The 10,705-nt window shown below is 36.6% G+C and overlaps 1 protein-coding gene across 1 annotated transcript in view; it reads right to left on the reverse strand.

Moving 5' to 3' along the window:
- The window catches only part of TRMT13 (tRNA methyltransferase 13 homolog (S. cerevisiae)), a 17,095-nt gene extending 6,473 nt beyond the window's left edge, over nucleotides 1-10,622 (reverse strand). The window contains exons 1-8 of the mRNA XM_012730104.1: nucleotides 10,359-10,622; nucleotides 7,633-7,679; nucleotides 7,467-7,533; nucleotides 3,144-3,206; nucleotides 2,910-2,979; nucleotides 2,656-2,762; nucleotides 2,139-2,306; nucleotides 772-844 (exon numbers count right to left, since the gene is read on the reverse strand). Of these exons, the coding sequence (XP_012585558.1) occupies nucleotides 772-844; nucleotides 2,139-2,306; nucleotides 2,656-2,762; nucleotides 2,910-2,979; nucleotides 3,144-3,206; nucleotides 7,467-7,533; nucleotides 7,633-7,679; nucleotides 10,359-10,505 (742 nt within the window). The 5' untranslated portion in view covers nucleotides 10,506-10,622. The remainder of the gene's footprint in view (nucleotides 1-771; nucleotides 845-2,138; nucleotides 2,307-2,655; nucleotides 2,763-2,909; nucleotides 2,980-3,143; nucleotides 3,207-7,466; nucleotides 7,534-7,632; nucleotides 7,680-10,358) is intronic.
- Nucleotides 10,623-10,705: the final 83 nt, after the last annotated feature.

Consider the following 10,705-nt stretch of genomic DNA (forward strand, 5'->3'; position numbering starts at 1 on the left):
AGGCGGGCCAAGAGAGGTCTGCCACACCATGTGGTCACCTCCGGAGCAGGCGGGAATCGAACTCATGTGGAGGCAGCTTTAGATTCTCAGTGCTGTACTTTAACCCGCTGCGCCACCAGGGAGGGCCGAAAAAGACTTCTTAATATATCTTTGTGATCAAGAACAAGTTACTATCCTTGCTTTTTATTCTCTTCTAGGAGAAGTAAAAAAAGTAAAGAAAAATGCCTGTAAGATAGTACTGTATAATGTGCCATTTCAGCCCTGGTGATTAGAAATCTTTTTCTCGAGAATCAGACAACCCTAAGAGGAAGCACTGTATCTCAGGAAGCTCTCAAACTGGAGCTCAGAGTCAATAATCCCACCAGAGGCATCTGAATTCTTAGTTCTCTCAATCTTAACTATGAACACAGCATCAAAGAACTACAGATATTTGAGGAGAGCCTCTAAATTGAAAGAGAGAGACCAAAATAAATGAAAAATAGCAATAGACTCAGTTTAAAGAGAACAAATAAGTAAAATAAGCACATATCAAAACTTTAAAACTTCCCTAATGAGATACTTCATTTTTATTTGATACTGAAAAACATTTTTTAAAGTTTGAAGCTTAACTCAATTTGTACTCATATAAACACTTCTCAACCCTGTATTAACAATGGATTTATTTTGTATTGTTTTCTATAAAGCACTGTTCTGCATGTTTGTTTCTAAGCAACTCTCAGAGTTTGAGATGCCAGTGATTTATGGTAGAGCAACTAAAATTATGCAACTTACTCAGACACAAGTGTTGAATATCAATTTGAAGTCTTTCAAACACTGAATTTTTCTTTCTGTGTTTGCCATCTACCTGTAATGAGAACAATATTAACAATCTATGTTAAAAAAAGGTTTGTGAATTCAGAGTAAATAAGTTTCCAGCAGAACAGTCTTTCAAAAACAGAACTATTAATAAAAAATATAACTTGTATATTCCTTCACATAAACTCCAAAATAACAATTTTTATAAGTCTTACAAATGTACAAATTATTATGTACACATTATTTCCTTTAATTCTAAAAACACCTGATTCACTGATGAAGGATTTAAGGTTCACAGGTGTTAAGTGATTCTCCTGAGGTTATGCGCCAGTTCCTAATGTCTGCTTTGGGCTTTTTCCTTTAGTACTCTCCCTGAACGATCACATCCAGCCTACTTATGTTCATGTGCCTATGATTTATAAATCTACACTGTGGCAGGCAGTCAGACTTCACTGATGAGCATTAGATACATACTCAATTGTGAGCCAGAAAGCTCTACTTTAACAGAAAACTCACTTAAACTGAACTCAGGGCCCTCTCTGGTGGTGCAATGGGTTAAAGCGCAGCCAAGTATGAAGCTAGCCAGCCACAGCTGCTTCAGCCTGAGTTTGCTCCCCTGTGGGGAGGGGAGAGGGAGGTGTGTGTGTGTAACCCACATGGCACAGCAGACCTCTCCTGTTCTGCCCGTTGCTCCCTTCAACAATGTATTTCAGTCAACCTGCCTGTTCTGCTCCCTGCTCTGTGTCTGGTGAATCCTCTCAACCTGCTACCCCCACACATCTCTGGTCTATACCCCAGCTCTGTATGCATAAACAAATCTTTAAAAAACAGAAAAACTAAACTCATCATTTTTCCCTCCAAAATAATTTTCTTCCTCCTTTTACTTGCCCAATCTGAGGGAATCTGTCTCCATCTTTTTCAGAGTCCAGAGTGTTAACCATTACACCATGGAACTGCAAACCTTTTTCAAGCACACAGTATACTCTGGCATATGTTTTTCATGTTTAACACTTTTCTATAATTTTTCTACTTTTCCAACTCTCTTTTCTAAATATAATGGCACTCAGAGATCCTTATCTAACTGAAGCCTATTCTGGTGCTTAGGGATATGCTCATTAAATGTTTCCTTTGCTAATAATTTTAAGAACTCAGATTAATGGACCAATAACAAAATTTAGATAAAAAAAAAAAACTCCCTTCAGTTTAAGTCTTCAATATAATTAGAAAACAAATTATCACATCAAATGAACATAACAATTCATTCTCTTCAAAAGATGTCTGAGTTCTCTTAATAAGAACAGTGCAAAGTTTGGTGACTAATATAATGCAATGGTTTCACTTACCTTGAATCTTGTGGTCACCTTTTCTACCAGGATGAAATGAACTTTTTCAGCATCTTTTAAGGCAATATCAACCCAGTGAGATAATTTTCCCTTTCCTGCTCCAAACTCAACAAAGCATCTTCTTGGACCAAGTAACTTTAATTTTTCAATGTTACCTAAAATAGAAGCCTGCAAACTTCACAAGATTATTTTACACCACAGCAAAACATATTTGGCTCAAATGGGAAAACAGAAGGTGATTTTCTACATAAGGCAGTAATGTTCACATTGATAATTTTTGTTTGGTTTTGATTTTTGTCTGTAGTTTTCATTTAACACATACTTCTCAGAATTATGCCAAAAATTTTAAAAATGTTCATATGTATAGTGTTTCTGTTAAAGAAATGGAAAAATTCTATACCCTGAAAGGCAGACTAAACAAAATATCTTGAATTGTTATCTAAAAAATCCCAGAATGTTAGCTTTTGAAAAATGAACAAAGGTCATTTTTAGTTGCGTTAGTATGGCCTAAACATACCTGCTGTTTCAGGTGTTTGGTTGCAGAATCACCATTTTTAGGGTCATTAAGGGCATCATGCAGTGCTGGATGGGACATAATTTGATCTTTAAGTGTAGAGTTCAAACCTGTGCCAAATATAAGCACAATAGCTTATGTAACATGAAACCTTACAGCTCTAAACAGTGCCGTAAAATCTTCTAAACCACACTGATATTAACTCTTGCATCACCAATTCTCAAAAAGGTTTGATATGCAAGTTCAGATAGACTTACTTTCACTTGCTCTTCTCAATTTCTTAATTAAGTTTTCCAACTGCTCTTCAGAGAGGGAAGAAATTGGAACCTATGTACAAAAATGAAACATGAGCTAGTTAGGAACTAACCACTACTATGAATGGTTCTTATGGAAATTTGAAACTCGAAACAACTGACTTATTGCAGACAAAAATGGAGCACGGATTATTCACAGAATGGAGAAAGCATTAAAATTAAATGCTAAGTACTTACCAATTTTTCATGTATTTCTGTTTCATCTTTTAAGCCTGCATTAATGTCTTGAATGAAGAAGTCCTTAAGAACAACAACAAAAAAACACAAAAACATTGTTTTAATATGAAGTGCTCACAACAGTTAAGCTGGGAAACTGACCTTTCCCTTCCCTCCTATACTTTGCACCCACCTCCTTCCCTTTTTCCCATTCATTTCCTTACTAAATGACAATGAAACATATTGCAGTCCTTAGTCTGCATTGAGTGCTGAGGATTCGCCACAATAGAGAAAAGGACACACAAAAAAATCTGTGTTCATGGAACTTCCTTTACACATGGGGCACATCAGACCTCTCCTGTCTTGCCCGCTGCTCTCCTCAGCTGTGTACTTCGTTGATCTGCTTGTTCTGCTCCCCACTCTGTCTTTACTGAATCCTCTCTGGCTTGTACCCCAGTTCTGTATGTATAAATAAATAATATCTAAAAAAAAAAAAGATGACTGGGACATGCTGTTGGGAAACAATTCTCCATGGGGCTTCTTCTGCAAGTCTTATTTATAAAAAATACTGGCCACTTTTGTGCTAGACTATCTTTTGTATACCTTGACAGAAATCGTGTCTCCTACAGCAAAGGGAAGGTCTGCCTACCGTACCACATAGTAAAGAAAGGTCTGTTGATGGAAACAAGGTCAGGCAGCTTTGCTTACTGTCCATTTTAAAAGATCTATGTTTCCCAAGCTTGGGGTTCTTCAACTATGACACAAACTATGCACAAACATGTGTAGCATCCGCCTGGGTCCCTCTATGCTGACTCAGGGTCCCTTGGGAAACAAGAATTCATGTAGACAAGAAACTCAAGTTGCTTGCTATACAGTGTGTACTAACAGGGCTCTGTCTGACCCAGGAATCTCGTATCTTCTGCTTGCATCTACAAACTGATGGCAGACTAACTTGTCAGCCTGAAAGTAAGATTAAAGTTCAGATCTTTCTTATTCAGTGACAAGTGTTACTGATAACTGCTGCTTAGCAGCCTAGAGTGCTAAATACATGGACACTTTGAAATGCACACAGGACAGCAGGATAGAACTGTCCCATCCACATGTTAGTTACCCTACCCTGGAAAAATACCAAGCCATTAAATCACCTTCTTAATCTCCCAGTAATTGTCAATTATCAATTGGTTGGTCATTGTCCAACACTTATTAGGGATTTTAACACCAACTCATTCTTTCCATTAAGTCTAGCCAATATGACTAGCTTTTCAAGTCACCCAACATCACAACTCTGGTCTTAACCTTCTTAACTCTAATGACACACTTGCATTTTAGCAGACTACTTCCATGGGTCTTCTAGACTCTGGCGTTATTGTGAACCAGTTAATCTCTGAAATCTTAAACCTCCTTTGTCCCTTCTCTGACAATAAATTTGTTTTATGGTTGTGCAAACTATAATGATTTTTAAAATCACATTCTTCCATCTTTTCGGGACTTCTATTCACACCTTCTCAGCTAGTTTCTGGCTTTTCTTTCATGTCATTTACTCTGGATATCCAGTATCATCTTTATCATCAAATTTCACAATCTGGTCCTTCTGCCACACCTACCCTTTCAAAACCTAATGACTGCATTATGACTTATAACTCCTACTATCGGGCCAGCTAGTAAAATCACCTAGTCATTTGGACTGGCGCCAATTCAAATTCAGTATATCTACTCTCAATCTGACTTTTCAAGATGCCTACTAATTATTCTTCGTAATATTAAGAATAATCTAAATGTTTGCATTTCTTCTTAAATCTCCTACTTCAACATCTTCCCCTTTAATGATCTGGCTCTTACTGACAAGAGAAGTGTAGCTATCAAATGACAACATTCTAGTTAAAACTCCTGATGGTTCAATTTGCCTGAACTGATAGCCAACCTTAACTCCTTGTCATCTATATCAGTGAAAGAGCTATTTCTTCCCCTCCTCTTGTTCCCTATGTATGCATGCTTCCTGGGGTGCCTCCCACCATCAATAATGTGCCTTCAACTTTCTTCCTTGCTAGTGGCTCATTACTCTTAGCAATGAGTAAATAAATACTAAATGTTCTGATTTTGAAACACACCTCCTATCCTACCTTCCTCTCTAATAACATTCTAACTTTAAAGTTTCACTCCTAGCCAAATTTCTTGAGAGAATAATCTGTAACAGTGATCTCTACTGCCTTATTTTCCACTTACTCATATATAATCCCAATCTCATTTATGCCCACACTACTCCATTAAATATGCATTTTGCTGAAGTTTTTGTTCTTTAACAACCATTATATTGCCAATTTAATGGATCCTTTAATGCTCCTACCTTAACTGATATCTTTTTAGTCTAAGATACTGTTGATCACGCTTTGTTCTTTGATATGCTCCATTTTCTGGCTTCTACATCATGCTTTTCTCGTTTTTCTCTTCTCAGTATTTTTCTATGGTTCTTATTAGCAGCTTACCTCTTAATGTCAGTACCATCTAGAGTTCTGACCTTGGTCATGCTGTTTCCTAGCTCTCTCAAGTATCATCTTCTACTCACTCTCCATTCGTATTTCATACTCTGATCATGTGAAATGCCCAGTCCCAGATACGGCTATGTATTCTCTCCCTTGAAGGCCTTTACCTGTTTTCTTCCTTATCTGGCTGACTCTCTTTTGACTTGTAGGTTGCACTTATGACATTCTGTAGAGAAGCCTCCCTTATTCTTCCCACACCCCCACATCCTCACCCCCCCTATATTCTTTTAAAAGATGATTAGGCTCTTCTCCCTTACTCTTTCATAGTACTCTGTATTTAACCTATTTTAACACAAATAATAGAGCACTTTCTCTCTTTAAAAAAAAAAAAAGTTTTTCCTGCACCCCCATGTTTATTGTCACTTTATTTACAATTGGAAAGACATGGAAACAACCCAAATGCCCAAAAGTGGATGACTAGATTAAAAAGATGTGGTACATATACACAATGGAATATTACTCAGCCACTAAAAAAATAAAAACATTTTTGCAGCAACATGTATGGAGCTGGAAAAGATCATGCTTAGTGAAATAAGCCAGAAAAAAAAGGAAAAATAATAGATGGTTTCACTCATAGCAGGAGTATAACGGACCAGGCGAGAAAATAGTAATAATGAACAGCTATTTAAAAAAAAGTTTTTAAAAACAAATAATATAATAGTTTACTTTTACATCATTTTGTGCCTTTTTCCATCTCAGCTGTAATCCCCATGGGCTTCCCACCACCAATTCACCCATGTGCCATCACCATAGTCCAGTGCACTAACCCCCCCCTCTCATTTTTGTTTTTGATCCCATTCCCCACTCCACCCTGTAAAATGTCTCTGGTATATAGTTGTTCATTATTATTATTACTATTTAAAAATATATATTTTTAAAGGTAAATCTGAACACATAATTATCCAGTTCCCCTCTATATTATAATTGTCTTCCCGGCAGAATATTTAGTACAATGATTGGCATAAGTTTTAATTAATATTTATTAAATAAAAAATTTTTCCTCTTCTCTTACTTTTACTTTTCTATTACAAATATTTATTGATTTTATTACTACCCTTTCTATCCACTTTAATTCAGTCTCGATTATCATGTCCCACCTGAATTTTAGTATCAGGCACAAACAAGTTTTCTGATTTACCATTTTCTCCCTTCACTGCTCTAAGAAAATGTTTTTAAAGGTAAATCTGAACACAAATTCTCCAGCTTAAATTCTTTTGGTGGTTCACCATATCTTACAGAATGAAGTTCAAGCTCTTTGAAGGTCTCATGTAGCTTCTAAGCTTTTGAGTGGGCATATATAGTTCTTTCTACCTATATACCTATGGCTCTTTTACCTTTTTTATTTTTAATTTTTTGCTAAACCAAGTCTCAGCTCAGGTGTTATTCCTTCTGGGAAGTCTTTCCTAACTAAGCCTTTGGATTTAATTTTAATGCAAATATGTGTTCTTCTCACAGGATACTAATTCTTTCATTGACCCAATTAAATAATGACATTATTTAAGTTTACTTACTGACCTCAATCAATTTCTTGAAGTCTGGGACCATACTTTATGAAGTAAATTTATTAGACAACAAGTAAATAGTTTTATATAAATACACTGAAATTATTCTCTAATAACACTCTCATTCTTTAAAATTCTATGATCTCAAATAGAACTATTAAGTGGATTCAGTCTGTTTTATGTATACTGAAATGTACTTAACATATTTAACCTTGTTAAATGTTCACTTTTGTAATCTATTAAGTGTATATAAACACTATGCCACACACATCATTATTCAGTTTTACTAATCAAACACTTACGGGTTTTGGCTTCTCTCTTGAGTTACATTTCTTCAAATGCCTTGCTAGTTGGTCTTCATATACTGTGCTAAATTTAAAGAGAAAATTATTTTTTCTCTTTTTCCAGCACAAAAAGCTATTTAAAATAAACTTGTAATATTGTTTCCCTTCTCTGATCCATACTTACTGTTTTGGATCTAAAGGACACAGGATTCTTTTCCGAGAATTTTCCTCCTTAAAAAAAAAAAAAATATTTCAATAAAATATTAAGTTCTTATGAATACTAGATATAATTGCAATATAATTGTAATTTTATGCATTTCTCAAACACAGTAAAAAAGTACACTATTAAACTACTGGCAAAATCAAATCATAGGATTTAAGAATAAAAATCTCCATTGCAACTAATTATGTATATACAAACAAATGCTACTCTGTACAAGATCTGAAGCTTCAAATATGTAAGAGAAGGTCTACATGGAATTTAGAATCTGAAAGCACTGAACATAATATGAACTATTTTTGAAAGTGCTACTAATAAAAAAATGCTGCCGATGAAATCATGACATTGATTCTAAGATATATTCTAATTTCAAATACGTTAAAATGTGAAAAAAGTTTGTCAGAAACTCCAAAACATGTCATTTTAAGCATCTGATATGTTGTCATAGCATGCTTGCTTTGCAACTTTTCATTTGAGCAGAATTACACTGCGTTCATTTCTAAATTACATGGATTTAACTATATGGACCAGGAACAAATAAAGTAAAATTAATAGTGTTGGCAATTCTACCCAACATTCATAAACATCTGATGTAACACAAAAGTATAGTAGCTAAAACCACAGGTCAGCCAGATTGCTTAGATTATGATTTTCAATTCTACCAATGCCTGTACCTAAGTCCTGTGCTATGTTTACTATCTGATCCAAAAGATGGTAATGTCTTACTATCTTAAGGTTTGTGAAAATTAAATGAGCTAAGAGATTAAAGAAGTGCTGGGTTTACTGTAAAAGCTAAGTTCTTTTTTCCATATATTTTAGTTCTAATCTGAATCCTGGACTATCCATAAAACTGTATGTACACTTGATTTCAAGGGAAAGCCAAGAGATTTTTTATTTTTTAAAAAATACTGTACATTATTTTTATTTGTTTATTTTGAACTCTAACCTTCATGAAAAAGAAGACTCTATTCTAATCCTCTGAAGCCTAACTATGAAATGAGAATAAAGCACTTTTAAAATTTATTATTTCTGTTAGAAACAGTTTTCTCAACTTTGGCACTTGTGACATTTGGGCCAGATCATTCTTTCGTGGGGGTGACTGACTGCCTTGCACATTTTAAGAGGTTTAGCAGCATCTTTGGGTTTTATACATTATATACTGGAACATTTTCCTCAGTGTTCAAAGTGTCCCAAATATCTTCATATATTGGCTAGTGTGTCTTGGGAGGCAAAATGATCCTCAATGGAGGACCTCTGAGTAAAAATGAGTACAAGTGGTCTCATGGACAAATGACATTTAGGAAAAAATGATGGAAACATAACACCCAGCTATATCTTAAATTACAGATTCAGCATGATGCCTACACTGAAAACTACATCACATTTATTACAAGTGTTTTTCCACTTATGTGTTTTGCATTCTTTCTTCAAGGCACTAGTAACAACAGGTATTACTCATCCCCAAATACCAATAAGCTTTGTAAGGGTCTACTCAGATTTTACTATTGTCACAATCTGCAGTCAACTTTCAGCTGTCTGGTGAAGGTTAAGTATACCATCTTATAACAGGACAAAATTCTTCTGTACAGATATTATTTTTTAGTCCAGAGAGGTTTGCTGGTTTCTTCAAACCAGTCAGTAAACTGTGGGTGTTAAGTCAAAAAGGTGTCACCATAAGTCACGTTACTCCCACATCCTACAACAGAAAAATGCATGCTCAATAGCTTCATTCTAGGCAAGGGTGGGTCAGATAAAATATGAAGGAAAGCTAAGGTTATGATGGACACAATCAGATGAAGGGGCTCTGTGGGCTGACTCCCTCTGTATATCCCTTAGAAGGATGCACCACCTGACTTCACAAAGACAAATAATGTAAATGATACTGGACAGTCAGAAGTCATGAAACTAGATGTCTGACTATTCTTTTCCTGTAAGATCCTGCTCTTGTTCTGATTTTTCTAGTGCATATGTTCTAAAACAATACACACATATTAAGCCTATAGACTGACAGTACAATTACATATACTTTGTTCGATGCTCTAAGAGGTTTAGCAGCAGCTCTGGTTTTTACGTTATATGCCAGAACATTCCTGAATGTTCCAAGTGTCTCGGATATCTGCAGACATTAGCTAGTGTCTGAACAAAGCTAGCATCATCGAACAAAGTCGTACCCTTTCTGATGTTAATTTTAAAGGACGATTCTATTCATGGCTTGTTTTTAAATCTTTCCTTCCCCTTTCCAACAAAGTAGTTACACGTGGCTTTCAAAAGATCACGTTTAAGTAAAACTTGCGAAGTTTCCCTCAACTGCATTCAAGAGACACGATTATCGTTCACGAAACGAGCAGAACACCACAAGTGAAATCTCAGGAATCTTCCGTCATTATACTTCCTAAACTATCACTTCCTATGAGGGAGGCGGCGAGTGGGCGGAGTGAAAGATGGTAGTTTGGCGTTGAAGTAAAATCTAGCCCGGTATTAAGAGAAGCCGGTCACCGCCGGCGCTTTACTTTGTAAAACACGGCACTTCACGAGTGCCCTTTATCGCTCCCCAGGGAGTGCAGAACAGCGTTTATGAAAGGAAAGGCTGGAAAATCCTGGGCACAGAAACAGAAATCTGTCAGCAGGGAGGTGCCGGCCCAGAAAACTTATTTCCGACTCTCGAGAGGGGTAGTAGAGCGATACCAGACCTCCGCGGCTCCAGCGTGTTCGCCACAGAACCTTTTCCCTGTTGCCACCACCATCCTGCAGAACCGCTTCTTCTTTTCCACGTAATAACCGCATCGACCTTCCGCTGGAAAGCCAGTCGCGTGCGGCGTTGGCACAGAAGACGCCATAACTCAAGGCTCCCTTCGGGTAGCAAGCAGCGGGCGAAGAGAGTAAAAGTTGGCAGTTTCCCTCGGGTCCCATTCCCTCAACAAATATGGCTACCGCAGGATTTCCCCCACTCAGGTCAATGCCCGGAACTACCGCAGCATTCTTTGCAAAACCGGAAGAAGCGGATGGTGGCCGGCGAGGTCCAAACTTTCTCCGTCTT

The sequence above is a fragment of the Condylura cristata genome, unplaced genomic scaffold, assembly GCF_000260355.1.
Source record: "Condylura cristata isolate star-nosed mole 26May11 unplaced genomic scaffold, ConCri1.0 scaffold00026, whole genome shotgun sequence".
Lineage (NCBI taxonomy): Eukaryota > Metazoa > Chordata > Mammalia > Eulipotyphla > Talpidae > Condylura > Condylura cristata.